The sequence below is a fragment of the Lonchura striata genome, chromosome 11, assembly GCF_050655825.1.
Source record: "Lonchura striata isolate lonStrDom1 chromosome 11, ASM5065582v1, whole genome shotgun sequence".
NCBI classification, from domain to species: domain Eukaryota; kingdom Metazoa; phylum Chordata; class Aves; order Passeriformes; family Estrildidae; genus Lonchura; species Lonchura striata.
In genome coordinates, this window is record NC_140713.1 from 25,509,458 (window position 1) to 25,530,643 (window position 21,186).

General features: G+C 42.4%; 3 protein-coding genes across 7 annotated transcripts; 2 read left to right on the forward strand and 1 right to left on the reverse strand.

The window, feature by feature from the left end:
* Positions 1 to 7,614, forward strand: CHST4 (carbohydrate sulfotransferase 4). 2 transcript variants are annotated; one of them, XM_085589282.1, is made up of 2 exons: positions 1 to 1,122; positions 5,724 to 7,614. In XM_085589282.1, exons 1-2 carry the CDS (start codon positions 1,079 to 1,081, stop codon positions 6,913 to 6,915), a joined length of 1,236 nt encoding a protein of 411 aa, XP_085445408.1. In that variant the 5' UTR covers positions 1 to 1,078; the 3' UTR covers positions 6,916 to 7,614. The 2 variants fall into 2 exon arrangements, with proteins under 2 accessions (XP_085445408.1, XP_031361725.2); XM_031505865.3 differs by lacking the exon at positions 1 to 1,122 and adding an exon at positions 1,148 to 1,914.
* Positions 4,647 to 12,284, reverse strand: TERF2IP (TERF2 interacting protein). The gene is made up of 3 exons (XM_085589154.1): positions 12,268 to 12,284; positions 12,053 to 12,236; positions 4,647 to 11,474 (listed from the first exon to the last, which is right to left on the reverse strand). Exons 1-3 carry the CDS (start codon positions 12,282 to 12,284, stop codon positions 11,034 to 11,036), a joined length of 642 nt encoding a protein of 213 aa, XP_085445280.1. The 3' UTR covers positions 4,647 to 11,033.
* On the forward strand, positions 12,213 to 21,152 carry KARS1 (lysyl-tRNA synthetase 1). Of its 4 annotated transcripts, XM_085589275.1 has the most exons (15): positions 12,766 to 12,897; positions 12,933 to 13,041; positions 13,525 to 13,669; positions 13,873 to 14,038; positions 14,438 to 14,531; positions 14,789 to 14,975; positions 15,229 to 15,354; positions 16,101 to 16,220; positions 16,427 to 16,589; positions 16,689 to 16,862; positions 17,615 to 17,700; positions 18,351 to 18,436; positions 18,746 to 18,872; positions 20,532 to 20,675; positions 20,967 to 21,152. In XM_085589275.1, the coding sequence occupies exons 2-15, from the start codon at positions 12,950 to 12,952 to the stop codon at positions 21,042 to 21,044; spliced, it is 1,788 nt and encodes a 595-aa protein (XP_085445401.1). In that variant the 5' UTR covers positions 12,766 to 12,897; positions 12,933 to 12,949; the 3' UTR covers positions 21,045 to 21,152. The 4 variants fall into 4 exon arrangements, with proteins under 4 accessions (XP_085445399.1, XP_021382554.1, XP_021382555.2 ...); XM_085589273.1 differs by lacking the exons at positions 12,766 to 12,897; positions 12,933 to 13,041 and adding an exon at positions 12,213 to 12,629; XM_021526879.4 differs by having other exon boundaries at positions 12,760 to 13,041.
* Positions 21,153 to 21,186: the final 34 nt, after the last annotated feature.

A 21,186-nucleotide genomic window follows, 5' to 3' on the forward strand; every position in this document is an offset into this window, starting at 1 on the left:
TTTTTTTTTTTTTTTTTTTTGTAGATTACTGTCAAGTTTGTTTACTACAAGAGGCAGAGTTTTTACTGTGCATTTCAAAACACAATATAGTAGTACTCAAATCTACTGATCAGCACAGGAGAGCATGCATGGCCCTAGTATGAACAGCAACATTGCACCAAGTCCTTCTTCTTAGAACTGATATTAGTCCATTTTCCACATGGCCTATATTTGTGCTTGGGATTACACCGACCCCGTATGCTTCTGCTTTGCATCATAAAGCTTTTGAGTCAGATATATGAGGGAGCGTGTTGTTTGTTTTCAGGAGCCAGAGGTTTCCTCCTTCAAGTGTCAAAATGTGCAGGTCTCAGGAAATACAGTGTGCCAGACCAGTTTCTCCTCCCAAATCCAAGGGAAGAGCACATTCTCCTCCTCTCTGCAACTGCTCATACTACTGTGGATGCCTTGTGGAAAGCTCAGACAAATAACTGGGACATGGTTATTTGAAAAATCTGCTCAACCCTTTGACAAGATGACTGCGCAGTAGTATTAGTGCTGTCATAAAGCCTACATATTGATGCCAAGGGTTCAGCATATCTGGGGCAAACTGCATACAGCTGGAACAGGAGTTTTGATACATCTCCGTTCATGCAACTGTTAGCCAGGGAGGAATAATCCTTCAGGAAGAGCTACTCGAGTGGTGTGGCCTCTGCAAATGTTTTCTAACACTTAATGACATACAGGTAAATCATGTGTGTCAGTGCAGGGCCTGGGAACACATAGCAGAAGTCCAGATTGCACTGAACATTGTGTGGTCCTCCATAGAGCCCTACCTGGACCACTGCCAACTTCTCACCTTGTTTCCCAGCCCAGGGTTACCAGGGCTTGACCATCTGTGTTTGCTATGCAACAAGTGAAAAGGAACATGACCTGCCCCATTCAGATTGTCCTTCCTGCTGGAAGCACCAGCCTTGCCCAGACTTTTTCTTTTGCTGTCTCCTACACTCCACTTGTCCTGAGAGCAACAGTGAGGTCCTTGGGAACACAAAGAGGACACCACTAAGAGGTCTATATCTCTCCAGACTGTGTGACAGAATCTATGAGATCTGGAATAGGAATGACCCAAAGCAACTGTCTCTGTGTGTAAGTATTTCTCTTAAACCCAGTACTGCCCTGTTTCACTACTTACCTGGCACAGTCCCATTGCAGTTCCAGCACCCTTGTGAATCATTAACAGACCAAGTCCAGCTGCTCCTTTCACAGCTTGTCCTTTCACACAGTTTTCTTTCCCAGCCCCAAAATGTTTCATTCAAGCAAGGTACAGACAGAAAAGAGTAAAAAAGATTTTATGTGAATCTGCATCTGCTGACAACATGACAAGCAGACAGAGCAATAGGAAAGTATCCCCTATCTCTGCACTCATGGTGGGCAAGCTGGTCCTCTTTACAACTTGTTTGTTCTTTGCCCTGACATTCTACAGACATCCCTGTTCCTGCTTTTACAGGCAGCAGTCTTTTTTGGAGCATGTAATAGGAGTTAAAAGTGTCTCTCTGTCTCCTTCATGAATTTTCTGTCCCTGTTCCTTTACTATCAGCACCTGGTCATACACACCCCTGTAGGAAACTGCCATTTCTGTACCTTTTGCTTCATGCAGGGTGGAGTTTTCTAGTTTAAGGCTGGTCAAAGTAGGCGGGCAGTGTAGAGTAGTCATAGAGCTGGGATGTACACGAAGAAGACAGGAAGGGACAGGCACAGGTGTAGGTAGGAGCCACGTCCATGTGTGTATGAGACTCCAGCATGAAGGCAGAGCGCCTGTACATGAATGCACAGCTGTTCGTGTGACTGCCTGGAGGTGTGTGTACCACAGCAGCAAACGTGTGTGAAGGCAACTTTGCTTGAATCGGGTCTGGTGGTGCTTCAAAAGGACTTGTTAAGGTGAGGTTTTCAACCATTTCTTGGTATCTAGTATAGATGCTCTTGATGCCAGCAAGTTGTGACAATTTTCTGCGGACAGAAGCTGTGGGTCTGGCTTAGAGGCTAGTTTCTGCTTCTCCAGACAGTCGGTCAGTGCCCTTCCTCAGCTTTTCCCACTAGTGACAGTCATGCCAGCTGCTCACCCCTGAATGGGCAGATGACTTCTAATTCTGCAGAAATGGACCAGGCCAAATTGAAGCAGCATTTGAAAAAACTGTGAGCAACCATCAGTGCCATCAAAGACAGGGGCTTCTCTGGGCCAGATCCTCTTTGTTATACTGCTACCATTACAGTACTGGGGAACCTGTACATGTCTGGAGAACTTCTTCAGCCTGGCAATATTAGTTTGCACAGCACAAGGTGTTTTTGGGCTGTAACTGTCTCACACTTGCCAGAGACATGCGCATGTTTAATAAACCTGTAATTTGGAGATATGGCGCCCAATGCTAGGTGCTTTTCATGGGTACATTTCCCTTGGGCTTCTTGCTGCTTTCTTTGACACTTGCTCTTTGCCAGGATCAAGCTTTTCCAAAGTCTGTTTCTAGAAAAGGCTAAGACTGTGCTTTTTTTTTTTTTTTTTTTTTTTTTTGAAACAAGCTGCTCAGGCAATATTTTCATACCTTTGCTGTTGACATTGCATTGTTTTATTTTTCAGTTGTTTCTAAATTGCATCCTTTGTGCCCTGTGATTCTTCCAGTTCTTTCTGATCTCAGCAAAATCTTGGCTCTTCTCTCTCTTCTCTGTTGGCACACACACTGTTACAGTGTGCTTTTCTTGTTCTGCAGCTGAGATTGTCTCAATTATTCTGGGTTGATCTTTACTTTCAGCTCTGTGAGGGCTTCATATTTTCACTTTTGCAATATGAAATTAATTCCGTCACTGGTGACTGTGGATGCTTGCTGTAGAGAAAATGTGGCTAAGCTTAGTTTAGAAACATCCCATCTCCCATGATTGAGAAATACAGTGATGAAAAATAAGGTTATATAATTAGTATTTCTCTCATATTAGGGAATGTATGATACATAGTACAGTATGATGCTTCTCTTTCATTCCTCTTCAAAAGGCACACAATTCATTTCAGTCCTTTTACTCTCTGTGCAAGAGACTTCTGATGGCAACAGTTACCACTATTTCTTATGTGAGTGAAGAAGCTGTTGAAACTGTGGCCTCACATGAGGTCATTTCTATCAAAAGCAGTCACTCTGTGAAATACCTTAAAGCATCTAGCTATTCTACTCTGGGACAAAAGTATACTCTTGTTTCCTGGAAAAAAAAAAACCAAAACTGATTTCATTCTCACACTCAGGCAACTCCCATGTAGGTTTCCAAAGAAACAACTATTTCTGTGGTTTTAAATCTTCCTGGGTATCTACCTTCATGCCATTGTTCATGTCTGCTCAACAGAATTTTTCTCAATTAACAGCTTCTGGCTATATTCCAGGAACTCTGTCAGGAGTTAGAATAACAATAATAATGGTGCCAGATGGAAGCGATATCATCAAAGTTCATTTGGAAGCCAGGACTTTTGGTGAACACTGCTTGTATTCATTTGGAAGGAAGAAGCTGATGTATCACTTATTTTTACAATAGTCTTTGTCTGCAGCTCTTCCTAGGGTTGGTCCAAATAGCAACCTGATTCAGCTCATTGTCAGACCTGAACACTACAGGCCATTTGTTTTACCAAAAAAAATCAGAGAGCTTCTTGTCCAGGAGACAGGAATTATGTACTCCCTCTCTAAATGCACATCCTCATCCTTGCCAGACTAAAGTAAATTTACTAAAGTAAAATTCATATTGTGATAGCACCTGTTGGCAACAACCAGGCTTACCCATGAGGCTGGGTATTTTCCTTACTCTGAGAAATTATAATTGCTGCCTTATAAACCCTAAGCTCAACACAAATGCACAGCAGGTTACTAAGATAAAAAAGCCAATTTATGCATGTATTTTGGAGGCACAGATTAGTACTGTTCCTCATTTGTTAGCAGCAGTGACTCTACATGAAAATCTAAAACATCAGTACTAGAGGAACTGAAATCACGAGAGGAGGTAACCCCTGTGCAAAAATTAGTCTGAAAGCTTTGCTGCAGAGGAAAATTGAGGCAGGGCATAAGGAGGAGGTTAAGGAAGCTTTGGGAACCTTCAAAATTACTGTGGACCCAGATGGCATGGCAAGCATGTAGTAGGGAGGCAATGTCTGCATTGTAGCTGAGTTGAGTGATTTTATACCTCTGCTGTTTGTGCAGGGGGGCTGCTGCTTGGCGTGGGAATAGCTGCTTGAGTCTCATGCAATTGTGGACTGCACAAAAGCAGTGTACAAAGCTGTAAGGGCCTGGGCTTGAATGCTGCTCTGTCCGGGATTAACATCTTGCTCTAAAAGCCCTGCTCTCTCTGTCCTGTCTTGCTGTGCATCCCCCTGGAAGGACTTGACCATGACTAGGAACCAGAGAAGTTTTTTCAGTTTTAGTTCACCTTGGAAAATACAAAGCACCTGGAGGTTTACTTCCACCACTGTGGCACAGCTAAACTGCCAACATGGCAGATGGCAATGGGGAGCACTCCATGCTGCCTGGGTTTCAGTGCTGCACAAGGAGCCTGTCCCCAGGGGTGGCCCATGCTGCAGACACCCAACCTGTATTTGAGGCACAGTCAGACACTGCTGGGGGACAGAAGGAGAACACACAAGGCAGGAATAATTGGCAAACTGTCTTTTAATGTATTTTTAAAAAAATTAATGAATTCTTTTTGCCTCAGATCCCATATTCAGTGGTGTATTCCCTGCAGATTACTGTGCCAGCTGGTATTCAGGCTATGAATTCTTTCATTAGCATTTTTATGTCATATCCCCAGTGGCATGAAAAATTTTCAGCATTTTCCAATAATCAGCCATCCTCCTCCAGAGGCAGAAGAGAGGTTTAGTGCATGAAACAAGGACCCAGCTTTGGGCAGATCTTTGACTTCAACTAGCACATTGTATTGTACGTCTTCTCATAAAAGACCTATAGGATGAGTGGGCTTGGAGGGAGGGATAGCAAGGGACAGTCTTTAAAAAGGAGTTAGGCTAAGAAGGGAGCTGGTAGGGCAGGTAAGCAGTTAAGCCTGCCTACACAAAGATGGGTCTTTCTAGCAAAGTTGCCTACAAAGCTCTGTCTGGAGGAGATACTGTTCTTGGATTTATTCCAGTGCCAAGCTTCTTCCTATGGTATGTGAAGTTTTCCCTGTGGTGACAATAAATGTTTCCTGAAATTTTAAAAGGAGTATAATCCAAACAAAAGGAAACCTACATTGTATGTTTACAGCATTTTGGCATAAAATTAATTGTAAATATTGGTCAGAGTAAGGTGTTCAAAAGTAAAATGTGGAACTGTTGAATTCTGAACACCTCAGCAAAAAGGGAGGGTTTGCATCTTTTGTTCATAAAAATTGCCAGGGATTATGTATGTGAAGTACACATTTGTCTGTACCAACTAACTTCAGTGCACTCAGCTAGCTCTTAAACTTTGATAAAAGTGCAGACAAGCTTTTCAGTATCTTCTAAGACTGCATTAAAATGGCTTACTGACAAACAGTGGTTTTGCTGCAGAAAACCTTCAGCCCTGCAGTACTTATGTCCTTTGCAAAGACAGCTTGTGTAGTAGTTGTCACAGTGTCACTAGTAGTGTGGCAGCTTTTCCAAATCTTGTGCCTGCAGAGGGATGCACAGGAGCCTGATGCACCACATCTTGCCTTTTTCATCATCTTGTGATGCTAAACTTCCTCTGTCTCTGCAGGTCCCTTGCAATCATGGTGAAGTCTAGAAGAGTGCAGGTGCTCCTGATTCTGGTAGTTCTGTCCTTCCTTCTTATCCACTTCCTACCCTGCAGCAACAATGCCCATACGGAAGAAAAACCTTCTCCTGTTCACATCCTCATTCTCTCCTCCTGGCGGTCAGGATCCTCCTTCACTGGACAAATCTTCAGCCAGCACCCCAGTGTCTTCTACCTGATGGAGCCTGCATGGCATGTTTGGGTTAAGATGTATCAGAACAGTGCCAAAGTCTTACACATGGCAGTGCGGGACTTAGTCAGGTCGGTCTTTCTGTGTGACATGTCTGTGTTTGATGCTTACATGTCTAGCCAGAAGAAAAAGTCTGATTTATTTCAGTGGGAGACAAGCCGAGCCTTGTGTTCCCCACCTGCCTGTGACTCATTCAGTCGCAGTGACATAATCACTGCAGGCAATTGCAAAACCATCTGTGGCAAGTATCCATTCAGCAAGGTGGAGGAAGCTTGTAAAACCTATAGCCATGTTGCCATCAAGGAAGTTAGGTTCTTTGACCTGAAAGTTCTCTATCCGCTTCTCACTGATCCATCCCTGAACCTCAAAATCATTCACTTGGTACGTGATCCTCGGGCTGTGTTCAGGTCCCGAGAGAATACAATGGCAGACCTGAAACGCGACAGTAACATTGTTGTGGGGTCTCAGAAGACAAAGGGAGAAATGGGGCCCTACAACACAATGCAGGTCATCTGCAAAAGCCACGTTGAGATATACAAGGCAGGAAGTCAGGCTGCTCCAAGCTTCCTGAAAGACCGGTATCTGCTGGTTCGCTATGAAGACATTGTCAGAGACCCGCTAGCAAGGGCTGCTCAGATGTACAGGTTTGCAGAACTCCATTTCACACCAGCGCTTCAGAAGTGGGTCCACAACATCACCCATGGAAAGGGTCATGGAGCACAGGCCTTTGATATTGGGTCGAGAGATGCACTGAGAGTATCACAGGCATGGAGAAAGACACTTCCCTTCCAGAAAATAGAAAAAGTGCAAAATGTATGCAAAGAGGCAATGGATTTGCTGGGCTACCGGCTTGTTCAGTCTGAAGAAGAGCAGAAAAATATGTCTCTGGATCTTCTGTTTGCCCAGAACTCTTCTGAGTGTCAAATTTTGAAGGCAGAAAAGCTGGTCTCTGCACCTACTCTCTGAAGGCTGCAGAGTGCTGAACTATTCACTAGAGCCAAAGAGGACAGAGGTGCAGGCATAGAAGTGTAGGAGTGTGCATGGATGCAAGAACAAGTGCTACAAGAACCCTGACTACATTCAGGAGAGCTATCAGCAGCACAGGGTCACCCTCTAAGACCCCTGGAGATACAGCCACAATGGAGGCTAAGGTAATGCAAGTTTGTTTTCCAAATAAATAATGTTTAGGTTGGAGCATACAGAATGCCAAAGGAGTAGGACCAGATAGCAGAAGCTCAAACCCCCCACAGTCCACAGCTGAAGACGAGGGAAACCACATGGAGCAATTGCACTGCAAAGGAAGAGGAAATATAACAGGAAGCTGAACAAAGAAAACATTGCTTGACATGCTGCCACGCAGGATATGTAGTGCCAGAAAAGATGCAAGGATAACTAGACATTTGGTTTCAGGAAAGATGTTGGACTTTGGTTTTGTTTTGGGTTTTTTTATTTTGTGGGTTTTTGGGTTTTGGTTGGTTTTGGATTTTTTGTATTTTTAATGGTTGCATTTTCAAGGCCAGTTCTTCTTTTGTTCCATTCGTGTGCCCAAGCATCCAGCCTCAGTGGCAAAAGTGGGGAAATGTTCATGTTCACTTACTGTATAATAGAAAAATGGAATAAACCAGCTATTGCTGAAAATAAAGCTCCTGGGTTTTCATGTGGAAACCATTTCTGTGATTATGTGAATCCATTTATTTTTTAGCTGAAATAATTCTGTCTTCTAGCTTTCAAATCCAAGAACAGTTGTTTTCCTGGGAATTCCCACAGTCCACATGGGTGCTGGAAGAATTAATGCTAAGGTCAGGATCCTAAAGACAAGGTAAAGACAGATTTCATTGGCATAAATATCAAAACTGAGAAGACAGGTTAATGGGGGTGGATTGAAGAAACAAAGAGAAAATCAGGAAGTTCTCCTATTGAAATATTTGGTGACAGTATTTCTCGTCTTGGAGTACAAAAAAATATATTTAATGGACTATGCCATTCTCCCACCTCCAATGGGAATATATAACTCAAACCTGAACAACAGAATTGTTTTCACCTGGTTTTAAGTGTTCCAGAGACAAGGAGAAAAACTTGCTACCAGATATGGGGAGGAGTGAAATGCCTACAGATACCTATTTCTGAATATCCTTTTTAATGTGTAAACTGCAGAGTCCCTTTAACACACGTCTACAGAACACTCGCTACCTTAGCAATATGGGTATCTGTATTCCTAGAGCTAAACCCCTAACCCCTGAAAAGGTGGGATGTTATAGCAATATTAATAGTCTTCCTACCAGAGATTCTGTTGAATGACAAAATCCATGCTGAGCAGGCAGCACTGGCCTCATGATTCATAGTAAGTTCACTGAAAGCAAGGTATCCTCCTTTATGCTGTGTTTATGCAAATTTAGGGCAGGCATACTGACATAGAGAAGTGGGAGTTGCACTGTGCCACAGCACAGAGCCACTGTTTTTCTTTATAGTCTCTTTAAAATAGACCTTAACATATTCAGCTAAAAACAGCTAGAAGCTCATTCTTACTGAAGTTATAGTAAAGATCTTCCTCCTGTAAGTGCCAAGAAGCTGGATTCTGAGCAAAAATAGATTCTTTTCAGTATGTTGCTCCTTAACTCTACATTAACCAATGTCAGCTTGAGCTGCTTAAGTTTTATTATGAATACTTTTTTCAGTGGATGCAATCAATTCTGTGTATCAAGTGTTTACCTGAATAAGAACCTTCACAGTGTTTCCAGTTAGTAAAAAAATGATGTAAAAGTAACATGATGCATTTCCCTCATGTACTGTTTTGCAAATTACTTACACTTCTGCTTCCTAAGCTTAATCAGAGAAAATGCAGAATTGTTGATTTCAGTATGTCTTTATTACAGTCCCTTAGATATGTTTCCTCAATACAACCATTTGTAAGATTTTAATTTTTTCTGAAACAGCAAAGTCTGCTGCCAGTCAGGTCACATGAAAATGTAAAGTTATTTTGATTTGAGGAAAGATAACTTAAAATACTTTTTGGAGGAGGAAAAAGAAAACTCAACAACAATCCCCCAAAATCTCAAGATGCTGATGATGATGTGTAAAACTATGACTTTGGCAAATGCAATAAAGATCACGGAAGTCTGTTTAGAAACAAACATGAAGCATACATTGTACAAGTTTAAAAGAGTAAACTCTGGTTTTATACCAATGAAATGTAAGATGGAGAAGTCTCCAGTCAAAAGGACATTTAAAAGCTGACTCTGTGGTATTCTGGTCTGTTGCTCTTCAAACTGGTGCATACAATCAGTTTTGCATTGGCAACTCTAGTTATGAAAGCATGGCAATTAATTGATTTTGATGAATGCTGGCTAACTCTAAAAGAAAGCAAGTGGGAAATACTCAAATTCCAGATAACTGTTTGCAGACCCAGAATTTCTGTCTGTAGAATTCTCTTTAACTCGAAGTTTTTGTATGTGCATTGCCACTTTGCTCACTTTTCCAGGTATACAAATATTGCTGCTCCAGGCAATAACAGAAATAAACTTATTTGAGCTACAAAAAGAACCTTCCTGACCTTTTGTGATAGTAGAGGAATCTGACAGGAATATGGAAAACCAAACTGTCTCCAGCATGTCAAAAGAAGCATAACTGTGTTGTAGGTAAGACAAAGCACAGAAAAGCAAGGATTTTTATCATGGTAAAAGACAGAACCAGAAGTAGAACCATACAATATGGTGTCATCTCTGGGTCCTCCAGGTTTTAACCTGGTAAAATAGACCTAGACCTACATACATGCACAAGCAAGTGCATCTGTGGATAAGCAGTGCCTTTTAGGAGTTTGTAATAGTAGAAAGAGGGCAACCTTGAGTGAATTATGGTCTTTGTGTCAGTTCTTACACCTACTGAGTGCACCAAGCACACATGGAAAGATTCTCAGCATTAGACAATGGGTCCATAAGGCTCTGCAAAGGCAAAAACACTGAACTTTGCACTGCACCTTAGACTAATTGCTTCAATAAGATAAACTCACTCTTAAAACAAGTGCCACTTAGAATTATAAAAAGATAGAGGTAATCTGACCATTTTATATTGCAGTTATTTAATACGTTCTACCTCTCACTTTGAATTCTAGAGAAGTTTTGTTAAACAAGACCATTGCAACTCTATGGTGCTGCTGAGATGTCTACACAGTCCAAGCTAGAATGGGAGTTTTCAGCTGCAAGACGTGACAGTTCTCCTGTTCCTGAACCTGGTCATCAGCAAAACTTGGATTTCAAACCAAGCTGGTAACATTCCTAATGTAAAAAACAATTACTTTATTAGCTATGTTGTCTTGCACTCTCTAATTAAGTGCTTGTCTGGCATCCACACAAATCTCAAATAACTGTTCAAAGTCTGAATAGCATGACTATGCCAAATAATTCTCACTTTTTCAGTCTAGTGAAACACTGTGTAGTGCTGTTTTAGCATTTATTTGGTTACATTGGATAACTCATTGAATAATCAGTAGGTGTTACTACTGATTCCTGAAGCAGCAGTCTCATTATATAGTTCTTTTTCACATTTCACCTTAATTTTCTGAGTGCCACAGTGCAATATGCTAAAAACCCAAAATGTTAACTATTTAGAGAGGTTAAAAAACCCAAAAATCTTCGCCTTTACCAGCCCATTTTGTTTCACCAAAAGAATGAATTCCAGATTTTTAGGACTCACTTCAAATAATATTACAATAAGTAACCAGAGCACAATTTCGGGCTAAAAGTACTGAGTTTTTCAAATTATGACTGTATCCCAGTGATAGCATTCTCTCTCAAACACAACTTAGGTGATAGATATATAATCTCTGATCATTCCCTCTTAACTTTCATTTCCTACTTCAACTATTACTCATAGCACTGAAAGCTGGTGTACTTTTCCCAACTAGAATATATAGTATAAGCGTTACTTTGATTAAAGCAGCTGCATCTCTTAGATCTGCAGAGACACAAAACAGGCCTTTTAATACAAAAAAATTAAAGCATTTCTCAAACTTTGATCAAATTTTCTATTGTGTTTCTGAAATGACTATTACATTTATGCAACTGTACTAGATCAGTAATGTCCTCTTGTTAACTCTCTTTAAACACTATCCGCTTTTCTACATTTTCAGCTCCAAATTTGGCTACCAATTTATTTCTGACATGTTCACCATCCTTTTGTAATTCTAAGTCATCCTCTCTGCTCCATACAGGGTACCCATCCAAGCGCTGCCCTGTCTGCAGAAAGTATGAAGTAGCTTCCACGTCACCGCTGTTTTTCAGAAAGGCCTGTGTAACAGTGAGCAGGTCCACATCAAACTTCTCCATGAAGTGCTCCATAGTTTTTACTACCTGTCCCACCACATTGGAAGTAGAACAAGTGTTTTTTGGTCTTTCTTGCCTTTGTAATTGAATGTCAGGGAAAGCAGAGTCTTCTGGCCCAATTTTCAGCTCACGTGCTGTTTCTCCTGGGGACCTTCTCACTCCATCTTGTGTAGGATGTTCTGCAACATCTGAAGAGTCACTTTCTGACTAATAGTAAGACAAGTGGAATCACCAGTTAGAGATGGTATTTTCTGGCAAATCTTTTACCACTGTAACCAACCACCTTTTACTCTGTCTCTACAGTGTATTAAAACCTCAGAAATTAGTAAGCATAGTAAAAGCTAGTGACTGAAGCAAAGCCATATGTGTTAATATGGCTGCACATGATCACAGAAATCCATAAACTATACGTAAGAATTTTAACAAACTAAGCATTAAAGGCAAAAGTAAGTGTTGATGCAACGGCAGGAATGTCTTTTGCCTGAGGTGAAAGAATGACTTCCATGTGCCAATACAGCTTTCAATGTGACAACCCCCATCACATATACCTCCTCATGCTAACTTACACAGGAAAGAAAAAATGCACCAGCCAGGCACCATTTATTACAAACCACATAGGTGACAGCTCACGGTTTAGCCACAGCAGAAGGGATATCGCAGGGCAAACTCATTTCATGTGTTAATCATGAGTTTCTACTGTGCCATCTGAGACACCGGGGAAGGCCTGCCCCGAGCACTGCGCGCAGTGGAGGCTGCTGCTCCCCAGGCCGGCCCCGGTCGCTCACCTCTGTGCTTTCGAACTCCCGATTAGCTGCCGCGAACAGACCCCTGATCTGCGTGGGATCCTCCGTCTGCGGGGACTCTGCGGAAACAAGCGGGGATCGTCTGCCAGGCCTCAGCGGAGCCCGACCCACGCTGGTCGCCGCCACCAAGTCCCCTCGCAACCCTGCCCCGCCGCTGTGGCCCCCGCTCACCCCAGAGCCGCGGCAGCAGGTGCCGCAGGTAGCGGTCACGCATGGCCTGCCAGCTGTGCCGCGTCAGGCCGCTCCGCTCCAGCTCTATCCACAGCGCACGGCCGCTCAGCCGCACCATGCCCTGGCCACGCGTCGCCTGGAGCAGCGCCGCATCCTCCGCCTCCGTGAAAGCCAGGCGGCCGCGGGCTGCCAGCAGGAAGGGCTCTAGCGGCAGCCGCTGGTTACGCTTCACGCACTCCGCCACATACTCGATTGAGACGGCCCCGTCGGGAGCCACCTCGCCGGGCTGCGCCAGGAGCACGGCCCCCGGCTCCTGCACCCGACACAGCCGCCCGCCGCCCGCTAGCACTAGGGGCGCCAGGCGCAGCTTGGCCAGGCCAGGCCGCAGGTAGAACCTCATAGGATGCCCGTCATCCCACAGGAACAGCGATCGCGATCGCGCTCCTCCGGCCTGCCCGCCCGCCATCGCCGCCCCAGCTCCGCCCGCCGCCATCGCCTGTGCGCAGGCGTGGAAGGGCGGAGGCGGTGGCAGCTGGGGAGATGATGGCGGCGGCGGCGCGCGAGGGCAACGCAGAGGAGATTGAGTCGCACCTCAGCAAAAAGTGAGGGTGGGCGGGTGATCAGGTGGGGCCGGGCCGGGGAGGTGAAAGTGAAGTGTGTCCAGCTGACCCGGTGCGTTGTCTCCGTCAAGGCGCCCGTCGGAGCGCCATGCTGAGCTCCGGCGCTGCGCGGCTCCGCAGCTGGGTCTGGAGGGCCGCGCCCGCGCTTCGATGGCAGCAGGCGCTTCATGACCAAAGCAGGTCGGTGCTTTGCATCTGGCTTGGTCCGCTTCTTTCCTTATGGAGTCGTGGAAGGTGGGGTTACGAGCACGACGGGAGCCTGAGGGCCATGGGGGAATAGGCTGGACCGCGACGGTGGTTTTGGGAACCGTACGTTACTTAAGGGGGTTTGTGTTCTTTCACTTACACGCTGCTTAGGGCTGATGGGCTGTTACGGATAAAATGCGTCTAGTCCTTGAGCACTTAGGCACATATCGTTAAGGTTTGTCTGAACTATGTTTAATTTCGCTTTCACTTTCTGTGAGTGTATCGTAGGGGATGAACTGAAGAAGTTCAAAGTAGAAGATACTTAAACGTGTTTAAGAATTATTTTGATTATTGGAAAAAGTAAGAGAAGTGGCAGGGTTATTTGCACAGTTAGGTTTTGGCAAAATCCTGCCAACCGTTTCCCTGTAGAAGTTAAATTCGAGTACTTGCTGCATCTGGTTTCCTTCTCTTTTGCAGTGAGCTGAAGAGACGTTTAAAGGCTGAGAGAAAAACAGCTGAAAAAGAAGCAAAGCAGAAGGAGCAAAGTGAAAAGCATTCAAATAAGCCTTCCTTGACTTCTGAGGATAATGTTGGTACTGATGAGGAGAGCTTGGACCCAAATGTGAGCATCTGGTCCCATGCTTATTAGATGTTCTGTGAATCTTACTGACTTGCATTTGATTTTTTTTATTCATGGATAATTAAAAGGTTAAAAGGGGAGAGATGTATATTCCTGCATTATGGCAGCTACATTTTAATTCACAGCCTGTAACATATTTTCAGATTCTAATAAAATAATTTGATTTTGTTTGTTTCCGGTGACAGCAATACTACAAGATTCGTAGCCATGCAGTCCAACAGCTTAAGGGCTCCAGTGAAGATCCCTATCCCCACAAGTTCCACGTTGACTTATCTCTCTCAGATTTTATAGACAAGTACAGTCACCTGCAGCCAGGAGATCATCTGTCAAACATTACCGTGAGAGTGGCAGGTAAAAGTTTACCTGAGGGATACAGAAAAACGTAAAGTCTTAGTTGCTTTTATTAATAGGTTGGTCTTTTTTGAGTTTGCTGATCTCTTACTCACTCATGAAGCCTTGTAGCGGTGTTAAACTATTCAGGACATACCCTTCAGACTGTGTGGACCTGTGCAACATCCCTTGCAACTATAAGATCAGATTGTATATAACATGGGTTCTAGCACCCAAAGGTTTTATGGTCTTATTTGCACTAGTTTTCATTTTGAGACTTAACTGCTTCTCTTTCACAGTTAGTGAATAGTTCAGAGCTGATGATTCAAAGTGATAGTAATGTGGCTTTTGACCCTGTATCCTTTCTGGTAGGGACTCTTGTCCTGATGTCCTGATGTCTAGCATATTTTTGATACTTAGGTCGAATCCATGCAAAGCGTGCTGCTGGAGGGAAACTGATTTTCTATGATCTTCGTGGTGAAGGAGTCAAGCTGCAGGTCATGGCAAATTCCAGGTAAGCAGAGGTATTCCCAGTAGCATTCTAAACTGCACTGTATTCTAGGGTCTAGACATCTGTGTTGGAGTATTCTATTTCATTTGTGGTTTGGCTTAGGCAGCCAAGTAATGCTTTGCTTCAGATGTTGTGCTTCCTGTTAAAATAACTTTTATATCTTTTTTTTTTTTAATGGATTTTGTCTTGTGAGACACTTGGGGACAGTTTGGAGTGTTGAATTTTAAACAAACATGCTTACATTTGTTTTGTAATTACAGCCTCTACAAATCTGAGGAAGAATATTTCCGTGTTAACAGCAAACTGCGTCGTGGGGACATTATTGGTGTAGAGGGGAATCCTGGGAAAACAAGGAAAGGGGAATTGAGTATTATTCCTTATGAAATCACTCTCTTGTCTCCATGCCTGCACATGCTGCCTCATCTTCATTTTGGCCTCAAAGATAAGGTATTTATCATACCTGTCAGTCTTGGAAGCAATTTGACAGATTATAAAATGGTTTGGGTGGGAAGGGGCCTTTGGGATCATTTAGTTCAACATCTCTGCCATGGGCAAGAGTGCCACAGACAAGTCTGAATGGATGATATTTGTTACCTGCTGATATTATCTGTCAACAAAGGAATATTCGTTTTGTTTTGGTATTTTTTCCTTTGGCATGACATTTTATCTAGCTTGTTCTAAAGATATGTGTTCTTTTCAGGAAACCAGGTATCGTCAGAGATACTTAGATTTAATTCTTAATGATTATGTGAGGCAGAAATTTATAACCCGTGCAAAGATCATCACTTACCTTCGTAGCTTTCTAGATGAGTTGGGCTTTCTTGAGGTAAGGCATCAGTGTTTGCTTCTCTCTGCATACGGAATGTGTTTACTGTCTTTTAGCTTCAAGTATGTTTTATATACAGGCTCATATACTAAGTACTTACAGAACTGACAACAATTGCCTCAGTATGGTGTATTTTATCAGCTTAATGTAATGGGAGCAATTCCTTTCCTCTCTTTGTAAAGTTAAGATTATTCATCAGTTGGTGAGGTTATGCCTTGGGAACCTTTTATGAAGGTAATACTCCAAACTACTGCTGTCCTTTCCATATTTCAGTAAATTAAGTGAAAACAACATCTTTGAAGTGTTGTTTTGCCTCTGGAGACAAAAGCCAGTTCTATGTCCTATAAGCAGAATTGGATTGTGTTGACCCAGGTGCAGGAAACTGCACTTGGCCTTGTTGAGTTCAATTTTCTGTAGTATAGAGAGAGGATTTTGTGATAATGCCACAGCACTGTTACTGGCTTTGATAACATGAAACCAGCAGATTCACATTTGTAGTAAATATGAATGACTCTGCAGAGCAACAGATGAATTAAGTAATTTGTTATTATTGACTGCATGAAAAAAGTGCAGTTTTGTTCAGGGCACGTTAGTTAGAATTATTTTCATATACTGAAGTGCTGAACTATAAATGAAATACAGATTTTTCATCAAAACTAGCTGGTTTAGGGTTTTTTGTTTGATCTCTGCATTTCTGGTTTGGAAATAGATTTCATGAAAACAGGGGAATTTTTTTGTTGTTACAGGTTGAAACTCCTTTGATGAATGTAATTCCAGGTGGAGCTGTGGCAAAGCCATTTATCACATACCACAATGAACTGGATATGAATTTATATATGAGAATTGCTCCAGAACTTTACCATAAGGTAAAATGCAAACTTCTCATGGCTAAGCCTATATTCTTCAAACTGTAATAAAAAAACCCAAATGTAGCTAAAATGAAGATTATTTTTGAAAAAAGGTGTACTTGTCTCATGAATCAGTTTTGTAAGTTTGTGTTGCAGTTGCATATACCTGGGCTATCTTAGGTTCTTTTGAGAAAGTGTATTTACTAGAATTTCATTTTGTTTAGATGTTGGTGGTTGGTGGTCTGGACAGAGTATATGAAATTGGGCGTCAGTTCCGGAATGAAGGAATTGATTTGACTCACAACCCTGAGTTCACAACTTGTGAATTTTATATGGCTTATGCGGACTACCATGACTTAATGGAAATTACAGAGAAGTTGCTTTCAGGTGAAGTATGCAATATTATTTTAAAATGAATAAGAATCTCTGGAAGAATTGGTTATTATGTAGCATACTCTTTTTCTAAACCTCATGTTCCTTTGGTAGGGATGGTGAAACATATTACAGGAAGTTACAAGATCACTTACCATCCGGATGGTCAAGATGGACAGGCCTATGAGATAGATTTTACTCCTCCCTTCCGGCGAATTAGCATGGTGTATGATCTGGAAAAGGTCCTGGGAGTGAAGTTTCCATCAACTGAGTGTTTTGAAACTGAAGGTTAGATGCTGAGTATGAATGTGCTGTAATTCTTCCTTAACAGAAAGTGGCCAAAAGGTTGCAAGTTCTCAGGCTGCAGTCTGTCAGCTGCTTTCTTTGTAGTAGTACTAACACATGGGATTCTTTTTCCTCTGGTTTTGTTGGTTTACACGAGTCCAGAAAGAAGCCTTCATTCCTTGCCATCTTTGGCAGGATCTGACTCTTTTGGCTCTTTCTTTGTTGAGTATATGTGAAAGGATATACTCAAGAGGCTTGATACATGGCATTCTTGATCTGTTGAAGAGATCCAGGTTTTTGCTTCCTATTTCTTCTCTCATGTGCAGTTGAGTTTCCATGCCTGTAGTTGTGGCTTGGGTGTATGATTATCTAGGGGTTTCTTAAAAATGTAATTATGTGCTATTTTATTCCTGGAATTGAGATATGTAAGGAGACAAGTTAATATAATTTATAGTGATTGTTTTTCCCCCCAATTTCTTCCTCTCTCCCCTGCCAGCCCCTAAATAATAATGTCCAGCAGTTATGTGGACATAACAGTTTAACTGTTGTCAAATTTCTGAAGTATAAAATAACAACTATTTTACTGTAAACAATTAAAACCAAACACCATTTCTGTAGATTGACATTTAAGCTCATGTTTTCCATGATGTCTACCATTGAGATCTTACAAGTCACTCTGAGAAACTTTGAAGAATCTAGTAAGAACAAAAAATGGTTGTTGGCATGGCTGTTAGAATTTTTGTCTGCAATTTCAGGAACTCGCAGGTTCTTTGATAACCTTTGTGTGGAGAGAAATGTTGAATGTCCACCTCCCAGGACAACAGCTAGGCTTCTTGACAAAGTAAGTAAAGGTGCTGGTTTTGTAATCCTAATGTCTTTGAGGATCTCTCTGTCAACAGAAGTCTCTTAGAAGATAAGGTTTAGCTGGATCAGGAAAATCATGCTGCAATGCACTTCAGCTGTTGTCATATTAGAGTGAGAACTTGCTGTGTCAAAATCTTCTTTCATGTTGTCTACACCAAAATGTAGTTTACTTATGTCTGCTTAACTTAGGGGATCTTAGTTGGATAACTAGTTGCTTGTGGTTAAAATGGATTTGCTTTGTTATAGTTCAGTTCTGTCTGTGAGATGTGTGTATCTGTATGTAGCTGACCAAAAGGGTAGGAGTACAATATCATTCTATCAGCTGTATTTCTTTGCAACCAAATATTGTCTGATAGCTGTTCTTTTGGTGCTTTTCCTATTGGCCCTTACTGTAACGTGCAAATTGAATTATTATACAGTTTTTGCTGTGTCATTTTTCCTTACCTGACTACGACACACTCTCTGTTGATGAAGACATTACCATAACCAGAAATACTTTGGAAACTCTTCAGATATTTGGTACCTTCTTCAGTAGCAAAAGAGAGGAAATTAGGGTGCTTGGTGAAGGTGGTGCTAGGAATGTGCATAATTGTACACTGCATAATTGTTTCACTTTTGTTTCCCCAGTTAGTTGGTGAATTCCTGGAAGTCACCTGTATCAACCCTACATTCATCTGTGATCATCCACAGGTCATGAGTCCACTTGCCAAATGGTAAGAGTATGATACCTGGTCACTGTGTAACTCAAAACTACTTAATTAAAAAAAAAAAATAAATTGCGTATGTGAAAACAGATTCTGATGGTGTGTAGTAGTTTGGGAATTCTAACGCAAATCAAGATAGACAGACGTTGGTTCCTGAGCTGTGAAACCCATCATCCGGGGAAGAGGTGTGTCAATGCTTAGTACTTTGAAATTTTGACAGCTGTTAGTGCTAAGTGTGAACAGTGCCTCTAAGTAATGTATATGCTGTTTGCTTTGATGATTATTTTAAGGTATGTCTGTTTCGTCTACTTTACATAGGCATCGCTCTCTTCCGGGACTAACAGAACGCTTTGAACTCTTTGTAATGAAGAAGGAAGTGTGCAATGCATACACAGAACTTAATGATCCTTTCCGACAGCGTCAGCTTTTTGAGGATCAGGCCAAGGTATGGTGTGTTGCTGTTAGTGAACGTACTAGAGGCATGTAAGCAAAGAGTATTTCCTATGTCTGTCCCAAATCTGTCATTAGTACCTACTGCAGAAAAGGGTTGTTTTGAGCGAATGTTTCACACTCAAGTGAAAGCCTGTCATTAAAATGCAATTCCTTTTGTAGGAACCTTGCTCTTTAAGGTAAACAAGGTGAAGTACTGTTGTTGATTAGGTTTTTGTAGTGCAACTTTGTTTTGGAGTATCTTCGCTTTGATTCCACCCAAAGTACTAATCTGGAAAAACACGAATGTGCAGGAAGTTCTTTGTGTCTTTCCCAGGATGAAAGGTTGTTTTTTTTCCCCCTAGCTAAGTATTGATATAGTCATACAACATCATACTTCTATGTTCTTAAATAATTTTTCATGTCCAGTAAGATTTTGAATGCTGTCTAAGAAATACCTTAATTTCCTGAGCAGAGTACTAATAGGTTGACTCAGAGGATAGAGGTGTACATTGGGACTATTAGGCTTGCAGATTTATAATTGTAGATTTCTCTATGTAAGCCTCCAAAAGGAGTGACCAAAACTCATTTTGTTGTTAATTTGGTATACACATCCATGAATGCATGCTTGGCCGCACATGACTGACGTCAAGATGTGGTCTGCAGAAACAGAGTTTGTGATCTTCATGTTCTTTCTAATGGCTTCACAGTGCCTGTGAGGTTTAAACAATTGTCAAAGCCAGGAAAATAGATTTACATTAACTAACTAACGTGATAGTAAATTTCAAAATGTTCAGCCAGAATGAGTAATATTAGAGATACTTTTAATTTTTGGTCTGTTGTATATATGCTTGTTGCAGTTCCCACATGCTTAGAGCCAGACTTCGCAGACATATGATTATATGTATTAAATGAAAATTAGCTTCAAAATTTAATGTTAAGGTGGAGACTGAGATGAAGGATGACAGCTTGCGTTTCAGGATTTCAAGGAGAAAAAATTGCCTTAGAAGTCTTTGCAACGTCTTCCTTGAATCTGTGAGCAAAAATGTTTGCTGTTGTTTTGACACTTATTTTTGGCTTTATTTTCTAAATTTGAAATGGTGGCTAATCTGTGTTTTTATTATTGCAATTTTTGTCAATTGGAGGCTGTCAGGGTCAGATACATTAGTTACCATCTCAGTGTAGAGTGTTTTAGTCTTTCTACTTGAGAGGAAAAAAGTTAGGCCCTATTTGTGGAGCAGCTACTGATGATTCCACCCATTACACTTCTTTGTTGTTTCTGCAAACATTGAAAGGGTAGTTGCTACCGATAAAGAACCTCCTAAACCTTTGAAAGCAATTCATTCTGCTGTCATCTGCTGCCATATGGCTCTGAAAGATGGCTTTTACTGAAGTAATGAGCCTGGGCCTTTGCTAAGGTGGGAAACTTACAGGTCAGAAAGGAATTGAGTCTAGAGCTATTTTGGGAGCACCTGTACAAAGGACCTCCAGAGTTCTCTGTGCTGAGATTTCTTCATCTGTTGTTCATTTGCACAGACAGCTCTAACGGACTTTAGTTTCATCGGTTACATGGCTACTACAAATAGCAGTATTCCTTCTCTTTGGTAGAGGTTGGCAGGAGTGGTAGTGTCTAGCTCTCTACAACTCACATTTTACCATGAATTTCATCATTTAGGCAAAAGCTGCAGGTGATGATGAAGCCATGTTTATTGATGAAAACTTCTGCACTGCCCTGGAGTACGGTCTTCCTCCTACAGCTGGCTGGGGCATGGGAATTGATCGCTTGACCATGTTCCTTACAGATTCCAATAACATCAAGGTAAGCATAAGCAGTGGTAGTGCCTTCCTACTGCTGGCTTTGTCAGGGAACAGGGACTGGGTTTCGTGAAAGCTGGCCATCTCTTTGACGGAACCAGTGCCTGACAGTGGAGCTGTGTGAGGTTTTTCAAGCCGTGGGATCCCGCCTGGGAAAAGCCCCTCGGTGCACTTGCTCAGCTCTTTGCTGCCCGCGGTTGAGCAGCGGAACCCGCGCTGGGGCGGCTCTCGCGAGACTTGCGCACGGGATGTGGTGTTGCCGGTCGGCGCGGCCGCTGACTCTCGCTGTTCGCAGGAGGTGCTGCTTTTCCCCGCCATGAAACCGGAGGACAGCAGGAAGGAGGCGCAGCCCGCCGAGGGCACCTCTGTGTGAGTCTCCAGAGCGCCGCGGGCACCTCCGCGTGAAGCCCGAGCGCGGCGAGGACACCTCTGCTTGAGCTTCGGAGTGGCGCGTACCTTCAATAAAGGCAGCTTTCTCCCCGCCCGTCTCTGAGTCTTTTTTGCGCTTGCGCAGG

Bases quoted from the DNA above. Each gene is read 5' to 3' on its own strand.
- CHST4 (XM_031505865.3), top strand. From the start codon at position 1,802: ATGCACAGCTGTTCGTGTGACTGCCTGGAGGTGTGTGTACCACAGCAG. The intron at 1,915-5,723 runs GTGAGGTTTTCA...CTGTCTCTGCAG, and splicing joins CTTCAAAAGGACTTGTTAAG to GTCCCTTGCAATCATGGTGA.
- KARS1 (XM_085589273.1), top strand. From the start codon at position 12,283: ATGGCCTGCCAGCTGTGCCGCGTCAGGCCGCTCCGCTCCAGCTCTATC. The intron at 15,355-16,100 runs GTAAGGCATCAG...TTGTTGTTACAG, and splicing joins ATGAGTTGGGCTTTCTTGAG to GTTGAAACTCCTTTGATGAA. The intron at 17,701-18,350 runs GTAAGTAAAGGT...TTGTTTCCCCAG, and splicing joins CAGCTAGGCTTCTTGACAAA to TTAGTTGGTGAATTCCTGGA.
- TERF2IP (XM_085589154.1), bottom strand. The intron at 11,475-12,052 runs GTGAGCGACCGG...TCTTACTATTAG, and splicing joins GGGAGTTCGAAAGCACAGAG to TCAGAAAGTGACTCTTCAGA.